This window comes from Mauremys reevesii, linkage group 9 (genome assembly GCF_016161935.1).
Source record: "Mauremys reevesii isolate NIE-2019 linkage group 9, ASM1616193v1, whole genome shotgun sequence".
NCBI classification, from domain to species: Eukaryota; Metazoa; Chordata; order Testudines; family Geoemydidae; genus Mauremys; species Mauremys reevesii.
The window spans coordinates 12959333-12978477 of NC_052631.1; the positions used below are offsets into that span (position 1 = coordinate 12959333).

At 39.7% G+C, this 19145-nt stretch overlaps 1 protein-coding gene across 1 annotated transcript in view; it reads right to left on the reverse strand.

Annotated features, from left to right (window-relative positions):
* The window catches only part of NAALADL2 (N-acetylated alpha-linked acidic dipeptidase like 2), a 651889-nt gene that overhangs the window by 396753 nt on the left and 235991 nt on the right, over positions 1–19145 (reverse strand). The window contains exon 3 of the mRNA XM_039489638.1: positions 10450–10723. Within this exon, the coding sequence (XP_039345572.1) occupies positions 10450–10723 (274 nt within the window). The remainder of the gene's footprint in view (positions 1–10449; positions 10724–19145) is intronic.

The window sequence follows — 19145 nt, forward strand, 5'->3', positions numbered from 1 at the left end:
TACAGTTCTGACACAGACCTTCCCCTTCTTACAAACAGGACCTGATGAGGCTCTTCTACATCTTGTGCACAGAGAGGATATAGCTAGTCCACCTTCATGTGAGACAGGGACATCAGATGGGAAGGGTCCCCTGTCTGCCACAAGTGCATGGTCTGATGTGATTGGGATTAAATTACATTGTTTCCAGCAATTGTGGTAGATTTTTGAGGAAGCTGGAGACTTACTGCATGCATACTTAGCCACAGGCAATATTTAATAGCAAGATAATTACCTGCCACCCTTAGAATAATTAGGGACATTATTACAGAACCGTCATCTCCTGAATACACTGAAGAAAACCTAAACCAAGTTCTTCTTGACCCTCTTTTTATGACCCACATGACCTTGACCAATCAATATTCCAGAGTAATGAGTGCAAAACTATCACGAAATAGAAAACCTTCTCATTACAAGCAACGAGCTTAACATGCACTCACCTAAATTCTGATTAAGATGCAAATTTCCCTAATAATCTATCATTCAACATCAAAAGTCCTATTCCTGAAATTCTACAAACATCATTTGTCTTACTCTCTGCATTGTGTGCAAAATTGGATTGTAAATTTGATAAATATCATAAACTTTGTACCATGGCCCTCCTTAAAAATACTTAGCAATTTTGCTTAGATAAATATTAGATGAGGTCACCTTAATGTTTGCAGATTTCCCTGTACACTGCATATAGTTATTGTAGAGAACACTGCAGTGACCATTTCTATTTAAGACGAAGCTGGAAAGTTTTGCATATTTTTTGGTTTTCAAAGGGTGATCATTGATCAGTCACAATATATGCAGTGAAACGTTTAAGTTGAAATGATCCACATCATTTTTGGGGCTCCCCAAAGGAGTAAATGGATGAAATTATATGGCCTGTGTTATGCAGGAGGTCAGAGGAGATGATTATAATGGGCTTTCCGGGCTTAAAAGTCTGTGAATTTTAGAAGTAAATGCTAGCACTAACATGGATATTTAGAAAAAAACCCTAAGGAATTGAAGTCTTAGTTTAAAGTCTTATTTACTGATATTTCGTTTCTAGATTTTCATCCTATTTTAATCCTCTACAAATACTTTTATGATTAGATCATGCCTGAAAGGCATTAGCTTGCATCAAGTGGCAACCTCCCTCCTAGATATCAATGCAGCATGCTCTCTCCTTCAGGCCCAATCAGCTTAGTTGGCTGGAGCAGATGGGGGTTGAGACCATGGCCTAGCCTCCTCCCTCATCCACCTGGTCTTCTGCTAGAAAGTGCTAGGGTGAAGCAGTCTCTCAGTCTGTAGACAACAGAGGGTATAATTTTGATTCATCTCTGAATGGTGGCATAATTCTGCACAGGGTGGTGCAAGGGGAGGAGGAGTAGGGAGTGGTTGGGAAGCACCTTGCAACACCACCCCATAATGGTATTTAATAACCTTCTCTTTGAACTGTGACATACAGGGACATATGACAAATGAGAATAAGACTGGTATTTCTCATTACTAATTCACTTATTAAGGCCCCTAATGAATGAGAAAGAGAGTACTGCATATTCATTATGAAAGTCAGACACAACACATTTTAGTCTTTAGATTTATTTATAGTTAATAGTAAGGACGGTGGGGGGGGAGAAGCTCTCTAGAATCCAACTAAACTTTTAAGCCCGGAGTTGTTTACACATGTTTTTTTTTTTCTATTTTTAACTTGTGGAATCCTTCTGGGACTGGAACCAGAACTGTGAGGCACAGCAAGAAGTGCGTTTCTGAAGTATGTCTAGCCACAACCAGAAGTAGAGATGGAAAATATGAGACAGCGCCTCTTCTCATGACTTTTCCAGTCCCTCCTAGATATCAGGAATTCAGGAATTTGGACAGCTGAAATAAGCACCTGATTATCCAAACTGCACCTTGATGCCAAACATTGGCCTACCTGTTTTTTTGTTTGGTTGGTTGGTTTTGGTTTTTCTTTTTAAGAATTTGGTCCAGTTTATGTATATCTTGGTGCAACTGTATCAATGTCAAGACACGTTCTGCTGGTTTCTTCATCTTTCTCTGAAAGATTTTCAAGAGACATTTGCCAAAAAGAGTCTTCACTAGAAGAGGCTGTGTTAGCTGTTTGTTTCAAATATTACAGTTTGGTCATCTTAGCTACTATAATGGCTTTGAGCCTATGGCTTTTTATGGTATACCACTCCTGAATGCAGTCTGTAAACAGGCCACTACCCACCTTCTTATAGAAAATCATGTATTAAAGCTTTTAGAAAGTTCTGTGAAATCCATCCTCAGCAGAACTATTCTGAACTATTTGTCACTTGATACTTTGAAAGAATCAAGTATTTTAATCATACCTTTTATAAAGAAGCTATAAAAATAGTTCTCTTCTTGATCTGTTTAGCTTAAAACATATTCTTGTGTATTCTCCCTTAATAAAAACTGATTGGCAGTGTCCTCAAGTGGTGATCTAAGAAAACTTATGTTGTTGACTGTCATCTTGTCCTAGTAGGTTGGAAATTACAGATTTTATCAATGTTGCCATTATTTCAAAGCATTAAAAAAAGTGGGTTTTTTTGCTCTCCTAGATAGAAAACAGCTATCTTGTAGAAAAGTATCCATGGATTTGATGCCATTGCAATAGCATAGGACAGCTATTTCTTTTTTAGAGTCTATGACAATATGTCTAAATAACATGCAAGATAGGACATATTGTTAAAGGCTCCTTCTGACATGATATATCATGCTGCATCAAAGAATAAAACATCCCACTGCTTATCTTTTTGAGTGTCCAGCTCTAATTCACAGCACATTCCACTGTTATTTATATTTACTTTTTTCCTACCCATCAAGCACTTAAAATTAATATTCAGTGCAGTGATCCAAAATGTTTATTTTTATAGTGTGTTTATTTCAAGTTCTCATGGCAGTCTGACATATTGCTGGTAGAGCAAGGATCAGATTATTATGGCCAATAAAACAGTATGAGAGCCTTACTGCTCCCTGTGGTAGAGGATTAAATATCAGATAAGCAAGGATGTCCAGGCAAGATAGGCTGTTATCTGTCTCCAACTACAATGACTTTATATTGACAGTGTTCCTACATTTTTAGCACTTACTGTCCTTATTTTCTGAGGAACAGAAGCAAGTGATGGCTTATTCTTTATTGTATTTTATAATCATCCATAAATACCACAGTGTTGAAGGGACTATTAAATAGCTGTTTACTCTAAAGGTTATTTAATTTTTAGATTGCAAGTTGTGCAGTTGCTTAGAGTAACAGGAATTCAGGGTTGTATAAAATACCGCATTTCTTACTATATACAGTTCTAACACCAGCTTTAGCTAGTGTGGGGAGGGATAGTTCAGTGGTTTAACCTTTGGCTTGCTAAACCCAGGGTTGTGAGTTCAATCCTTAAGGGGGGCCACTTAAGGATCTGGGACAAAAATCTGTCTGGGGATTGGTCCTGCTTTGAGCAGGGGGTTGGACTAGATGACCTCCTGAGGTCCCTTCCAACCCTGATATTCTATGAACAGTTCCAAAATGGTTTCTATTAAAAGCTCATTTTCACAGTCACAACTTTCACCTTTCAATCTGACATTTTCCATATTGGCTCTCCGTCTGGAGGTGACATTTTTTGTTAAATTTTGAACAAATTTCCTACAAATCATTTCTGAATACTGAGACTGGAAAAAACAAACACACACAAAAAAGCACCCACTTTACTTCATTTTAAAACAAACCAACAAAAATCCCACCAGAGAGGAAGAATAAACTGAGGTTTGAAATGTGAAATATGGCCTGAAAATACTCTTAAGGACTAGCATCTTTGCATGGCTTGAGGAAAACTGCTATTTAACACAAATATATCATGAGAAAATTGCATACTAGAATGCTCACTTGAACATTTCCTTAAGCCTACATGTGTACTTTTAAACTAGAGTTGGACAATTTTTTTTCAGAGTTTATTCAATTAAAAATGCAATTTTGATCACCCCAAATCTATTCACAGATTTGACGAGTAGTTTCAGCCATTCACAACACAGGCAAAGGAGGAGGAGGGGATGCTGCTGCTGCTGCCCACCCCAACTTATAAATTTTAGCCCAGTGGTTAGGGCACTCACCTGGGATGTCAGAAAGACAGGTTCAGATTCACACTCTACAACAGACCTGAAATGGACTTGTTTGTGTCACCAAAAAATCCAAAATCATTCATATTTTATTTGATCCTAACAAAAAATATATACTTGGAACTACCAAACTGGAAAAAAAAAGATGAGTTATTTGCCTAGCTCTAGTTAAAACAGATGTGTTACCCATGTGCTCACAAGCTGCTGAAAGAAGCCAATTGGTTACCACTGAGCAAGCAGGGCATGTTCAGCCATGGTGCAGAGAGGCTTCCACATAGTTTGGTATAAGCTCTATGCCAGCACTGACAAAACGTATCGGAGTTCAAGGCTGTGAGGAGCATCAGATCATCCAGTCTGTCCTACACACCACAGGCCACGAACACTACCCAGCACTCACACACTAAACCCAAATTAGACCTTTAGTCTCCTTCCCCTCCATAATTTTCCTGGTCCATTCTATACAATTTCAGAGAAAATTATACTTTTTTCTCTGAAAAAAAGTTGTTATACACTGACAGAAGTACTTCCGCTGGTTCCCATGAAACAATCTCTCTTCCAGGTGGCTCTCTCAGTGCTTCAGTGACTAGACTGAGCACACTTCAATCCTGATTAAAAGTGGTACAACTATTGACTTCTGCCTTGTTAGGCCACATCTATAATACGAGCGCCACAGCAGCACAAAAGACAGTGCTGTAGCTACTCCCCTGTAGCATGGTAGCTTAGATGTTTCCTGCAGCAATGGAAGGAGCTTTTCCATCTCTGTAGAAACTCCAGTTCAGTGAATGATGGTAGCTGGATGGAAGCCTTCTTCCATCGACCTTGCTGTGAATTCACACCGCTGAGCCCTGTTGCTATGTCAACCTAACTTTTAAGTGTAGACCAGGCCTTACACTAGTGTTGAACTTGATGCAGTATCCTCATCATTCCATCAACCTGCAGTGCCTTTACCCTTCCACTTACTTCACAGCACTGGACTATGAGCAATGCACCATGCTTAGCAGTCCCCACCAGTGGATCAGCACTGCTCTTTCTCATCCATTCCTAGCACCACAGAGATATTAGCGCATGCCTGATTAAGTGCACAGTTATGTAAGTGTTCATTGATTGGTCCAACAAGCTTACAAGATCCATAGTCAGAATTTGTAAGTCCACCAACCCAGCAGCTCTTTTTAAAGGAGATTGCAAATGCTGTAGCTGAATAGTTGAAGATTTGTTGTCTTTTTTTATTCTTTAAGAATACCTAGTAAGTTATAGGGGGCGGGAAAGTTAGTGCAGCATTCAGGTAGCACAGTTAAAAATACAAAAAAGCAGAAGATTAAGCATGATATTTTCTACTAATTGCCATTTGTGCCTTTGAAAAATCTACCCCTCAATAGTTAAACTTCTACCAGCAACATTGCTCTGGCTGCAGCACACAATGTTCTCTTTTGTTTTACTAGCGAAATGTGTAGTTTGAAATACAAACAGTTATGCCTTAAACAGATACCATAAAAAAACAAGAAAATGTGCAACATGCCTTTGTGAAGGCTGTCATTGTGAGGATCACTTTTGTACTTCCTGATCATGATTTTAATTGTATAACCTTCACATTGCATTAACACAGCCTACTGCATATAATTATAGCAGAGTGGCAGCTCTGCTATAGTTAGGGTTGAGCGTTGCTTTGTTTAAAGGTCAGCTGTCCTTGAAAATCCACGTGCTTTCACAGATAGTCTTAAAATTTGCTGTGCTTCTTGGGGGTGTAGGATAGAGTTAATAGTTCAAATACGGGATCATTTCAGCAAGGAGCTCTCAAGATATATTCCCCCTCAAATAGAATGTCAGCTGTTTACCAAAAAACAGCTGATTTTTGGGGGTACATCTGGGACTCAATCTACAGCTCTAATCCTCCCCAAACCAATCTCAGTCACTTGGGATTTATCTCAACTAGTGCATAGCACCCATTGTCTGTCTGGAGAAGCAATAGTGAAAAAGTTACTGGAGGAAAATTTGTAACTCCGTGTTAGGAGATGCTAAAATGTATAAAAGAATGAAGTGTGCATATGCAGCAAGACTAAGGCTCAGTTAAAGCTAGACGGTTTGCAGTCAGTGGTCTCTCACACTAACTAGACAGCTCAAGGGGATTTGCTGTGGTTACTGAACCTGGGCTGCACCCAAACAGTGTGAGTGCAGGTAGGCATATCCATGCTTGTTTTGGTCTGGCTAGCACACCTAGCAGACAATAGTTATGAAGATGTGGAGGCACAAGCTTCCGTGTGGACTAGCAACCAGTGGAAGTAGCCAGATTTCCACTGGGTTTGTACTGGGGCAGCTAGCCCACGCTGAAGTTGTGCCCCAATACATACTAGCACTCTGCCTTTGCAGATGCTACAGACTACATGAGTACTGTAGGATTACGTTTAACGCCTTCTCTTTGCTACATCAAAATTTAGGTTTAGGTTAGACACAGCAAACAAAAGCTACATGCACCTGGCCTTCATCCAAACATCAGTGGTACTCCATACAACCACCCCAGGCTTTTACGTGTTATCACCCCTTCACTCTGGCCATTCCTTCTGACACATTGCCTCATTAAGCTCTGGAGATCACTGACACACATCCCAACAGATTGCAGACAATTCCCGTGGCAAGAAGACATCTCTATTGATGCAACCTACAAAATTCAGCTTCAAAATGAGGCATACTTGATCCTCTCCTCCAGGGGCGGCTCTAGGTATTTTGCCGCCCCAAGCATGGCAGGCAGGCTGCCTTCAGCAGCTTGCCTGCGGGCGGTCCTCTGTCCCGCAGATTCGGCGGCATGCCTGCAGGAGGACCGTTGAAGCCACGGGACCAGCGGACCCTCTGCAGGCATGCCGCTGAAGGCAACCCGCCTGCCACCCTCACGGCGACCGGCAGAGTGCCCCCCGTGGCTCATGCTGGTGCCTGGAGCCGCCCCTGCTCTCCTCATATCATAGTTATAAACTCTGCCAAGCTGCTCCAATTAATCCCTCAACTATTCAATACAGCTACACCTAATACAGTGAACACAGCTGGAGTTCATTCAAAACTCTGGAACACAACATAAATAATGGTATATTCTCTTAGAGAACCACTAAAGCATCTATGCACCACTTGAGTCATATTTAAGCTCTACTTGGCTTAGGTGGTGTATTAGCTATGTGCTGGATGTCTCAGAAAAGGGGTAAATTTAACTCCAAATGCATAATTTAGATGCAACGTAATTTCCTCTTTTAATATAATCTGTAGTTAGCCACATTTTCCCCCTATTTTCACAAAGTAGGCAAAGTGTTTAACCTTGCTATTAAATTGTGGTTGATACTTAATAAAAATATATTACAAAAGTGTCATTATTTCTTCAAGATGACCTGGTTTATGCTAATTTATTTACATAACCTTTGTAATATGTATTTCACAGCTGACACAGCAGCTCTCTTCAGAGCCCTACTGTGACCTGCTTCTCGTTATGATGGGGTAAACAGTGTCACCTTTCCAATGCACAGTGAATTACAGAGAAGTAGCAAGGCATGTCATCAATCACATTGCATTAAGTTGGCTTTCGAAGTAGATTTCAGATATCACAAATGCTATTTAGGCTGTTAGGGAAAGTACAAATTGGACAGCTCGTATAAAATGGCCATATGATGAATGGACATGACAGGTCTTCAAAGAAAACGAGCATTGCTAGTCTACAAATAACTTTGTCAAAACAAAAGTAAGACTTCAGTTGTTTTGGTAGCCTGGCTACTACAATTTAAGAATTCTTTAATTGCTCTTTCTGCTAGAAGTTCAAACAAATATCATTGGTATCAGAAACTCATGTTTATTTATGGACCGTAAATTCTATGTCAAGCTAGCTCCTGCGAAGAATTTGCATTAGGTTTTGAAAATTAAAATGATCCATATTATGCCAAGTTTGTTACAAAGTATCTTTTACAAGAAAAAGAAAAAAAAACTGCGATGTTTCAATCATAGCCAGGCTATTTGACATCCAAAGTAAATGTAATTTGCTGCCTTACTTCATGTGATCATGTCTCCCTCTACTGGCTTATTTTAGTAACGATGACAACCTGCTACTCACAGTTTAAGATACTTACACATTTAGCTCAAATGTTAGCGATCTGTGTGTTAGGCACGCCAAGTCCAAGGTTAGATAACAATGCTGATAACAATGTAGTCTAGATAAATATACATGTGGTCATGGTTCATTACCACCGATGGGACTTGCACTTTGTGGACCTATAGACACTGAGGAAAGCCTTTTCTAAGAGCACATGCATATAATCCATTGGGGTCTAGCCTTTTCTAAAACGACATCCATATAAACCAATGATCATATCTCTAGCTGCTGTTCTGAAAACCCTGATATAGCTAAAGTAATTATTCCTTTGGCTCAAGTGATAACGGTGCGTCTTTTGCTTTTCCTGCTGCAGGATCCAGGGTTCAATCACCACTAATGTCTATGTAGGCTGTGCGTATATGCTCCTGCTTCATTATGCAGAAGTCCTAGTAAATAAAGAACAATTTTGAAATGTAATTTAAATTGCTGTGTGGTGAGCCGGCATTGGTAAAAACATCTTTTTTGTTTAGGTGAGACCCTAGGACATGATCCCACCGCTGCCACCATGTCCTAGGGTCTCACCCCCACTTTGAGCTTGTGAGTTCAAAGATGGGGACCCGCAGGTATTCTCCCCCCACCCTAACCCTTAGGGTAGGTTTCCTTCTTGCTGCCACCACTCGATTAATTCGGTGAATCGAGACACCCCTCTGTTCCCCCCTCCTCCTTCCAGAGACTTTCCTGGGGAAGCACAGATCAAATCACAGAGGGAGAAAGATTCCTTTCACTTCCCTCTCCCTTCCCTGCTTTCTCTGCTTGGAGACAACCCTTGTCTCCACAGAGTGGCGCCTAGCTTCCTTCCCCTGAATCCATAGGTAAGGAACTTAACCAAGTCCTGAACCTAAAAGAGTTTATTAAAAGAATAAAAAAAGAAAAAAATACACAATCTCTATGAATCCAAGATAGACATTCATAGGGTCTAATCTTATTAATCCCTGGAGAAATTTCTCCCTTTTCCTCAGTACAAACAATACAGGCAAAATTACGAATAATCAATACAAACACACAGAATTGCAGACACAGGATTCTTATATGAAATTACCCAGTACTTCTAATACTCACTAGCTTGAATAGAAGAAATTAGTTCAGAAAGATGAGCAGACTTGATTAAGCATCTGGGCTGGTGTAGTTCCAGACGGCTAAGAACACAGAACAAAGAACACAGAGACCCAAGTTCCCGCTCTCTGGGATTTTCAAATTCTCTTCCCTGATTGGTCCTTTGGTCAGGTGTTTCACCAGGTCTGTGTTAACCCTTTACAGGTAGAACTTAACCCTTAACTAACTACTTATGACAGGCTGGGTTTTTCTTTGTTGTGTAGACATACCCTAATATACTATAAAGCTCATAGTGATGGGCAATGTTCAGAAAGTATAAAGGTTGAGGGCTGCAGTGGGAGGTTGGGGGCGGAATCCCCAAAACTCAACTTCCTAGCCACACTTCTTTGGTCTATTAATATTTTAGTCATGAAAACAAACTAAATTTATTTTTGAAGCATGGGGAAATAAAATAAGATAAAAAGGGTCTGCTTCATTGTGTGTGACACATCATGTCGTGGAGAGGAGAAAGATGACACTAATAATATCAACAGTGGAATTTATATTGCGTTTGCCCTCTTCAGAGCACTTTACAAACATTTATGCAGCCTCACAACATCCCTGTTGGCTAGGTAAGTAAGATTTATAACCCCCATGTGGAAACTGAGGCAGAGATATTAAATGAGTTGCCCAAGGCCAGAGATGGAGAATGTGTCAGACCCAGGATTATCATTCATGAGTTTCTGGCACCTAATCCTGTCCTTAAACCAGATCTCACTGCAAAGAAACTCATCCTACCTTCTCTGTGTGCCTCTCTCAAGTGGCAGGGCTTGCTCAACAGTGCCTTCACGCAAGCATAGGGAGAAGACAAAGTTCTAGACAAAGTTCTCTCAGATTCTTATATCCAGTTAAAACCAGGAAGTGTAGGCCCACCAGTTGAGAGACAGCTGACATTTAATTGTAAAAATACAACATAACAGATCATTTCAAGTTCATTTCAAGGTCTGAGCTGAGGAGTGGGCTACATCTTATTTATCTGAATTTGTTTGCTCATCTCTAGCCTGAGGTTTTCACCATTATTCCCATGACTTGCCAGTTAAAGACAGATGGAAGCTGTTTTCTAATTCTATTTTACTGTAAGTGACAAAGACAAATGACTGTATTACCTCAAGAGTTCCTTTGGCAGAGTAAGCGGCGTATGAGTACAGAAGGTCTTGGCTGTGAAGCTTTTTGGTCTCCCTGTAACACTTCTGTCCACTAGGATAAAAGCATTCGCCACTATTTTTCAGAGTTACTGTATTTGAAGAAGAGCCTGGCAGGTCAAGCAAGACAGAGTAATTTACTAGCTGAACATCTTCAAGGCCACAAGACGCCCATCGAACCAGAAGTTTCATTGCAATGTCTGTATCTTCTTCTTTCCTAGGCAACTGTATCAAATCTCTGGGGGTGGAAAAAAAAAACAGTAATAGTACATTTTTTCCAATACACATTCATCTTGTACAGATATAACAGTTCACAATTTCATTAATGTGAGGCAAGGAATTCATGATAGATTATCATACAATACAACAAAGCATCTTTCATTCTCTTTGCATGTAATTCCTATCATTCATCAGAAAAATAAAACACTTTGTGGAGAATAATTGTTGTCTTTTAAGAAAAATATCCTATTGGAATTCCAAAATCCCTCAGAAGTGATTTCAAATCATGGTATAATTTGTAAAGCATTCAATATTTACATGTAGCATTTACACTTCCATGCTGAAGTATCTGCTTGTTAAATTTCTGGGTGATGGCTTTTATCCCTATAGCTACCGTGGCTACAAAATTATGTTCAGAGGAAATATTTACTTTTTAATCTCAAACCTGATCAATTCTAAACAAGATAATTTAATATTTAACATTTATAAAATAACTTTCATTTATGAGTTTAAACATTAGAAACATTAATTCCACATCACAAAACCTTATAAATTAGGTACATTTTACAGATGGGCAAACTGAGTCACAGAGAGGGTAAATAACTTACCTATTATCACACTGTGATTAACTGACTGAGCTTGCAATAGAAATCAGGGATGGAATCCTGGCCTCAGCGAAGTCAATGACAAAGCTCCCATTGACTTCACGAGGGGTCAGGATTTCACTCTATGCATCTTGAGAAGTATGGGGAAAGGCTCCACATTTTGATCCACTGATGAACGTGAAAGCAAGTTCTAAATATTTATGTCCAGATTTTTTTTAAACTAAGTCTACTAATTTTATATTTAATCTATTTAAAAGAATCTTTCTAAATTCTGTAGTATTACAATCTCCACAAAATAGGGGATTATAATTAAAACATTGCACAGGAATGTGATAGGGAGATGCTGTCTGGAGCACACTCCTGCAGCAGGCTGGGAAATGACACCTACCTTAGTTACCCTTTTCAGAGTTTCCAGAGTTTTCCCAAGTGAGGTTAATTTATTACAAAAGTCCCATGCGCATAAATCATAATAAAAGTCCCATAATGATAATCCAGATTTCCCCCATGATAGCCCAAACCGCATAGAGTTAGGGCATCTCTCACCATGCCTAAACATCTATCACCACATCCCAGCTCTCCAGTGTGGCCCTCTCCTGTTCTTGTATCAGGATGACCCCGACCCCCCCTTTCAACTTGAGTGCAACCCAGCTCTTCCCAGTGGGACCCTCACTGCCTCTATGCTGGGATCATCTTTGCCAAAGGAACATTCCTCACTTCCCCTGGGCCTCTCACAACTCCTCTGAGTCCAGCTCTTCAACTCCAGAGATTCCAGCAGTTAAGCACCTTCGCTGCTCCCTGCCTTCAAGGCTCTTCAGCCCTGGGCCCCAGCTCAGAGTCAGGAGGCAACTCCCTCTGCTACTGCTGCTTCTCTTGCTTTCAGCCCTGGCCGTGACTTGGGCACATCAGCCAGCAAACTCCTTTTGCTGCTGTCGTACCTTCAGCTTTCGACCAGGTCTGAAATATAGTCTCCCAGCCAATCCCTCCCTCTTCCTAGGGAAGGCCTGTCATGAGCATTCTGCTCATGGCAGCTTTCCCCAGAGACGATCTCTTGTCTTCTGACTTTTCCAACTGACTCTCACCAGGACTCCCCCTCAGTGGCTTGCTCCCTGACCTTTTCTAATTATAATTATAGGAGATATACCAATCTCCTAGAACGGGAAGTGACCTTGAAAGGTCATTGAGTCCAGCCCCCAGCCTTCACTAGCAGGACCAAGTACTGATTTTTGCCCCAGATGGTCCCCTCAAGGATTGAACTCATAACCCTAGCTTTAGCAGGCCAATGCTCCAACCACTGAGCTATCCTTCCCTCCTAATCCTTAGGTGCAGCTCTGCCCTCTTAATTATCCAAATGGAAGCACCTGCTCTGGCATACAGGAGCTGGATCTGCTTCATTCACAATGCCCAGCCACCCTTTGACAAGGAAACTCACAAAATCTACGATCAGTAGCTTTGGAAGGGTTGGCAAATTGACCATTATCAGGAGATTAGAACATCTCAGTGGCATAATCTATGTTGAATTTTAAGACAGCCAAAGACATACAAAAGTAAGGCATGGTTACAGGGGTTATACTTTGCCGTAAAACTGCATCTTTAACTTGATTTTCAACCACTGCTAACAATTGCCATAATAATAACTATTATTTTATAGCATCCAGCAGTGCCATAGTATGGTACTTTACAATGGCAACAAAGTCAAGGAATTTACAGTTTAGTTGAAATACAAGACCATCCATACTGTAACAAAAGAGCAGAAACTCCACTTCCAAGAAGCTCAGAAGTCAGTGGCACAACTCGATTTTTAAGAAATAGCCCAATTTAAAAAAAACAAAACTTATTTAATGAAAAAATAACTAATATTCACTGGGTTTTTTTGTTTTGTTTTTCCAAAAGTCCCAGCTTTACAAAATGATTGGTTTGAATCAAATCTATCCAAGACAGGAGAGTTCATTTGATGTATTTTGTAGGGGGCTGGAGGGAGGGGATGTTGCTGGAAACTAGCGACAGTTAAACATTTAGCCTACATTCACTGAGCAAAACAATTTGCAAAGCTGAAAAGAGCAGTTTCACTAAGTATCATAATATATTATTTGACAGAAAGTTTCCCTCAGCCTTGATATCCACAATAAAGGGTTGTCCGGGCAGCACAGTGAAGTGTCATGCAAAACACCTGAGCCTGGAAATGATTTTGTCAATACTCCTCAGTAGGCTGACAGACCACGAATAGGTTGATTTTGGCTTTCCTGGGCCAAATACAGTTTATATCACTGCTGAGCACCTGCTACTGGATGATCCACAGAGTGGCATTAATGAAAGAACTGAAGGAAACAATGAATCTAGTCTGACCAGCTTCAGAATGAACGCCAAGTGAATAGCACTGTAGAGAGACATCTAACAGTAATTTTAGTGGGAAAATGGAAGACTAAAATGAAAGGGAGATAAAATACATTGATCAACAGAACATACCCTCCTCTTCCCCGCCAACTCAGAATCATTCACCATACTGCGGGGAGCTCTGACGAGTAGTAGCTTGTTGGCATGCTGAAAGGGTACTAGGAGGTCTTTGCTTGGATATGTAAACTGCCTGCTATACAAAATGTCGCAAAATGTAATGTTAAATGGGAAATCATCATTGAGTGAGTGTGTTTCCAGAGGGATCCCCTGAGAATCAGTGGCTGACCATATGCTATTGAATATTTTTATCAATGACATGGAAGAAAACAAAATCCTCATTGATAAAGTTTGCAGCTGACAAAAACATTGAAGGAGTGGTAAATGATTAAGAGGACAGGTCACTGATACAGAGTGATCTGGATATTAGCCAGGATATTAGCCTAGCTATGAGCCAGGAGGAGCAGAGATGGTGTCCGTAGCCTCTATCTGCCAAAAGCTGGGAATGGGTGACAAGCAATGGATCACTTGATGGACACAAGCTTACCAAGCAAAAAAGATGCATTTTAATATGGCTAAATGTAAATGGATACATCCAGGAACGATGATTGTAGGCCACACTTAGAGGATGGGGGACTCTATTCTGGGAATCAATGACTCTGAAAAATGGGTTGTGGTGGATAATCAGCTGAACATGAACTCCCAGTGTGACACTGTGATCAAAAGAGCAATCCAGGGAGGCACCCTGAAGAATCTCAAGTAGGAGTACCGTGGTTATTTTACCTTTATGTTTGTCACTGGTCCGATCACTGCTGGAAAACTGTGTCCAGTTCTGGTACCCACAATTCACGAAGGAGGTTTATACATTGGAGAGGGTTAGAGAAGAGCCACAAGAATGAATTAAAGGATTAGAAAATGCCTTATAGTGATAGACTCAAAGAGCTCAATCTATTTACCTTACCAAAGAGAAGGGAAGACTTGATTACAGTCTATATGTATCTACTTAGGGAACAAATATTTAATAATGGTCTCTTCAGTTTAGTAGAGAAAGTTTGGCTTGAAGTTGAAGCTAGATAAATTCTGAATAGAAATAAGGCATACATTTTTAAAGGTGAGAGTAATTAGCTATTGGAACAATTTACCAAAGGTTGTGGTGGATTCTCAATCACTGACAATTTTTAAATCAAGACTGGATACTTTTTAATAAAAAAAGATCTGCCCTAGGAACTATTTTGGGAAAGTTCTGTGGCCTGTGTTATATAGGAGGTTAGACTAGATGATGACAGTGGTCCCTTCTGCCCTTGGAATCTAGGAATCTATAAACAAAGTAACAGACTTAACAAATTTTATATTGAACTGAATTAACAATTCAGTTGTGTTAGGCCTGAAAAATACATGATTATACAACTGAGACTCAGATATATAACCTCAAACCACCAGTTAGTGACACCTCAGCTTAGACCTCGCTTGTACTCCTTAGAATAGCTTGTGACATTCGATTTTCTGTGCTCAAAGGGCCACATTTTTAAAGGTATTTAGGCATCTAAAGATGAAGATAGGCACCTATTGGGATTTTCAGAAGTGACTAGCTGCCTAACTCCTAGGGTAATCAATGGATGAACAAAACAATGAATAATTGCTAAAACACCCGCAGAAATCCATTGGAGTAAGGACCCGGACAATTTTGAAAATCTCACTAGTCGCCTATTTGCATCTAGATACCTTCAAAAATTTGAACCAAAGAGCCTCAACCAAAGTCCATTGAAATCAATAGAAAGACTTACACTGACTTCAGTGGACTTTGGAACAGGAAAACATAACAGGAAAAGGGTATTTAAACCTCTCCTTTTAATAATACTACCTTATAATTTAAAACTCCATTAGTTAAGGACCATTTACTATACACACAATGTCACCCACAACCTTATAAAAGTGAAAAGGAAATACTATATCATAGTGGTGATGCATTAACAACCTTGAGTGATAACATGTTACAACTGCACCCCACGGTATAGTACACTTCAATGGCTAATGCCACCTACAGGACATTAGAGGTTGCAGCATATGTTATTGATTGCACATGCAGATCCAAAATATTTGAAAAACCTCTACTGAAAGAGACTAGATATATTATATGTGAATGTAATCTGTACAACAGTCAGAGTTACTGCTGTACAGAGTTCAACTTCTTTACAAGAACGCTGGGCTTATGTTAAAGACTTCAGAGATCCAGTCAGGAGGAATAATTGTCAAAGGTCACTCTCCAGATTTAATCTTTTTAATTTATCTAAAATAAGTCTTCAAGCAGGTTGCACAAAATGGACAAGTTAATCCAATCAGTAGTACATTACAAGTCTCCAATTTCATCTGCTATGCTTTTTAATGCAATGACAAACTTGGACAGTACAGAAACATACAAAGTCATTTTATTAACACAGTCCCTACTTCAAGATCCACATTTCCCACAGGTGTTAGAAACAGTAATAGAATAAATAATTGGAAGAAACCCATCCCATACAAATAAGGTTATGGCACATTTCAACAGCCAGCACTCTGTTGCAATAAAAGGCGGTTTAAATTTTTTTTTAAAGGACACAATTATCAAATTGTTCCCTCAATAATAACGAAAGATGCTTTTTACTCTATAATTAAACGAAGCATGCCTTTGAAACTTTTGTGACAATGTACTTGACTGAATTACAGAACTGAATACACTTACTATTTACTTCATAAATTTCCTTACACCCTATTAAAATCAAATTGCAAATCATGGCACATGTGTTAAACAACTCAGCAGATATTAGGTGTCTTTGATAAGTCTCATGGAGAACAAAATAACACAAACACTTTTTGGCAGTTTAATTAAAAAGATTGAGCCAAATTTCTCCCTGATGTAAATCCACTAATTTCATTGATTTACACCAGGGATTAATTTGGACCATTATTGTTTGTGACAGGCTGGTTAGATAACAGAAACAATGCCACACGAATAGTATTTCCGACAGTACTCCAAATTCAAAAACCCAGAAAGTACTAGAAGGTTTTTTTTTCCCCTTATCAGTTAATGAGAAAAACCAACATTACACCGCACACATTGCAGAGTCACTTTCTGCATCCTACTAAAGTTAATTTACTTTTTTTTTTAAATTTACAGAATATTAAGGCTGGTAACAAGATAGCATGTGTGAGCTGTAGAAAAGAACAGAGTGTCTGCATCATCATGCAACTCCTACTGAGAATGTTTTCAGTACCTAAAGCTTCAATAGAAATGCTATGGCAAATTTTCATTTACACTACTGCCTTTAATGGTGAGCCAGTTTCTGATCCCTTATTCGCTTTATAATTTGTAATACTCTATTCAGCAAGTTGTTCCGTGGAAATCAATAGTGATCCTACCAAGTAAGGTACTACTCTCGGGGCCACATCTTCAGCTATTCTAATTCTGCACAGCTCTATTGAAGTCGGTGGACTTTCATTGGCTAATGATCTTCATGTACATAAGGGTATTAGAATCTGGCACAAGTACATTACATGAATAACAACAACAGCAGAATAATATAGTGGCTTTCATCTGAGGATTTCAAGAAGCTTTTCCCAAATTAAGCTTTAGAGCACCCTCAGAAATAGGCAGACACAAAAGACCTAATCCTCCTCGTACTTCAGATAGAAGAAAGTCATCAGAATGTGAGTAGGGGGCCCCACTGGGATACCAGCAGCAGAAGAGGTAAGGCAACAAGCCCCCAGAACAAGCCCCCACCTATTTGCCGCCACCTCCCTGAGTCAATGGCCACTTGTCCTACCTGTTTCTATCTCCCCACACACACCGATTGCCTGATCTCTACCCTTCCCAGGCACTGACCATGTGGGGTGTGGAGACTGCTGCCTCCCTTCCTCTGTGGGGGCAGTCCCCTCCCCCCATCACTGTCCTTGAAGCTAGGGGGTCTATAGACAACTAATCTCCTCATTCTTTCTTCCCCTCCTAGTTAACCGCAGACCTACCTTCCTCCTCCTTCCCTTTACTGGCCTCTGGGAGTGGCCACAACAGTTTCAAAGCAATACCGAAATAAACCACTGGCTGCACATGTCCTAAAAACAGCACACGGCTATTTCTCTGTGATGACTATAAGAAGTGAATAATAAAAAGTAAACAAAAGGTTAACTATCAACATACACACATGATCTTGTTACCATAATGCTTGACTTGCCTTTCATTTCCCCTTGTTTTGGTTTAGGACCCTTAAATGTGCTCCCATAAGGAAAGCTTTGCAGGTACAACATTCTGGTATAGACCACGCCTTGCTGGTTTCATGACTGAATTTCAATGATAAACTCATTACGGCAGGGAAGATGCCTTTACTTGTGTCTGTTATGCACCTGGCACACTTTTGGGTGCTACCACTGCACCTTTGGTGCAGTGTATAATGTTACCTATTATGTAATCAAATTTAGAAAACCTGCTGAACTGAAGCATTGAGACAGCCAGTAGGAGCAAAGAAATCTGATACTGGTGTCATTAAATCTGCATCCCTTGGTCTGTGTAACCAGTATTGGTCCTCCTGTGCAATGTGGATTGATTAAAAACACTGATTTTAATCAGAGTTTACATTAACAAGCAGAAAACCTTAATTTAAACTGATTTACTTTTTACTAATAAGTATACTATTTAATTATTTTCCCAAAGAAAGGTTTACTCTCAGTGGTTGGTATAACCATTAAAATATGTTTATTTGCAACCTAAAATTGGTACTATTTCTCACTAAGCAGGAGGGTACACTATATCAATACACATTTATTTATAAAAAATTATATAGTTTAACATACATTTATGCACATTATTAACTATTGCCTTTTTATGTTAGAAAGAGGTGAATGAAGCTACATTTCTTATTTACTAGGTTGTGTTTTGTTATTCAGGATTTCTGTCAAGCTGCATTTGGATGTAAACTGGAATTCAGTTACACTTGGCAAAAGAACAAATGGGTATAAACTAGCTATGAATACATTTAGGATGGAAATTAGAAGGAGGTTTCCAACATCAGAGATGGGGTAAGGTGCTGGAACAGCTTTTTATCAGCGGTGAGGGTGCAGGGGGTGGAAACAAAACCTAACTTGTTTTAACATGGAGATTGATAAATTTATGAATGAGATTATGACTAGGTGCTTGTGATAGCAGGAGACTGGGTTTGATAGCCCATGAGGTCCATTCCAGTTCTCTGTTCCTAAATACTTAATTCCCTCCTGTATATCTTGTGCAGCCATAATGGAGATAATGGGTTTTACAGGCTGAATGTGAGGGCAGCACTAGACCCAAACATTTATTAACAAACTAGGAACCAAGACAGGGAAAGAGGACACAATGTTTCATTAAGGCCAAGATGCAAATCTTAACTGTTTTTCCTTCTTTGAAATGATGGAAAGATCAGGAAAACTTTGAGGAAGACATATCCT